This window comes from Fopius arisanus, unplaced genomic scaffold (assembly GCF_000806365.1).
Source record: "Fopius arisanus strain USDA-PBARC FA_bdor unplaced genomic scaffold, ASM80636v1 scaffold00051, whole genome shotgun sequence".
Lineage (NCBI taxonomy): Eukaryota > Metazoa > Arthropoda > Insecta > Hymenoptera > Braconidae > Fopius > Fopius arisanus.
In genome coordinates, this window is record NW_011887790.1 from 206293 (window position 1) to 207587 (window position 1295).

At 34.4% G+C, this 1295-nt stretch overlaps 1 protein-coding gene across 2 annotated transcripts in view; it reads left to right on the top strand.

Annotated features, from left to right (window-relative positions):
* LOC105267873 (zinc finger protein rotund) overlaps nucleotides 1-1295 on the top strand; it is a 134345-nt gene that overhangs the window by 74519 nt on the left and 58531 nt on the right. The window contains exon 2 of one of the 2 annotated variants that reach the window (XM_011307010.1): nucleotides 23-298. In XM_011307010.1, coding sequence (XP_011305312.1) covers nucleotides 23-298 — 276 coding nt within the window. The remainder of the gene's footprint in view (nucleotides 1-22; nucleotides 299-1295) is intronic. The other variant, XM_011307011.1, reaches the window with a different exon arrangement.

Genomic DNA, 1295 nt, shown 5'->3' on the forward strand with positions numbered 1-1295 from the left:
CAAACATAACAACTAATATCAGTATCCGTCGAATTTGTATTTTCAGAAGGCATCTTTTGCCTGGTCAGAGGGTGGAGAGGAGGCTGGAGCCGGTGGAAATGGTACCGGTGGGACTGGAGCGGCGGTCACCGGTTCATCCACCCCAGCGAGCGGTGGCGGTGGATTGGCACACTGGGTCAGTGTCATGGCTGAACACATACACAATCCCCACTCAGCTGGAAATGTCGGTGGGGTTCATCATCAACAGCAGTCACCACCTCAACCCCCCTATCCCTGGAATAACGGCCTCTCCAGTGATGTAAGTACCATATAAATTACATTTATTATCATTTTCTAGATGTCCATTCAAAAATTTCACTGCCCACTCTCTACACCTAACTATTCGAAATATATATCAATTATACCCATATATACCCATATATTCTGGCTAAATACGCGTACCTATATATTGCACATATATTTTACCTTCTACTTTGGACAGACCAAATTTTTTACTATTATATCGAAAAATATATGATTACAATATAATATATCATAATATATGAGTATATTATATTATATTATTGTATTGTCAGTAATATATTTTATTATTTTTCATAAAGAAACTTACATTTTTTATGTGAAATAACCGGGAAAAATATTCTCTGAATATTTATGATATAAATAGAAAATTTGAACACATGCTGTGAATATTTGGAGAATCATTAAGAACTTCGAAAAAACTGACAAAGAGTAATGGAAGTACTTCCTGCCAGTATTCAAGTGCGCGGATGGCCCTTCAAAGTAATCCAATAAGTACTACGTAATTCGTACTCGAGTAAACTCACCCCACATACCATTTATTATTGATACTATATAGCAATAAATTATCAATATATGCATCTAGATTCATTGAAATTATCGGAGATTATGAAGAATTACCATTTTAGCATTTCTTACTTCCAATTTTCCAATTTCCGTATTAACAATTCCAAATTGCAATTCGCATTGGGGAATTATATTAAAATTCAAAAACAAAGGTTCAAAAAAAGATTCAAAAACGACTTTGGCATTCTTGAGAGCAAAATTCGTCATCCCGATATAAAAATTGAATAATTCCGGTTGTGAGGAGCATTGTGCTTCCATTCAGAGACAACAAATGTAAAGTGAGAAATTCCTCTCCCATTACATATAGAATAATTATTTTCGCTGATAAATTAGCAATACACTTCCGAATGGTTATCCAAAAAATTATCCCACGTACATAGATATCGTAATTATTTCCAAAATTCCAACAATCTAATTATCTTACTATC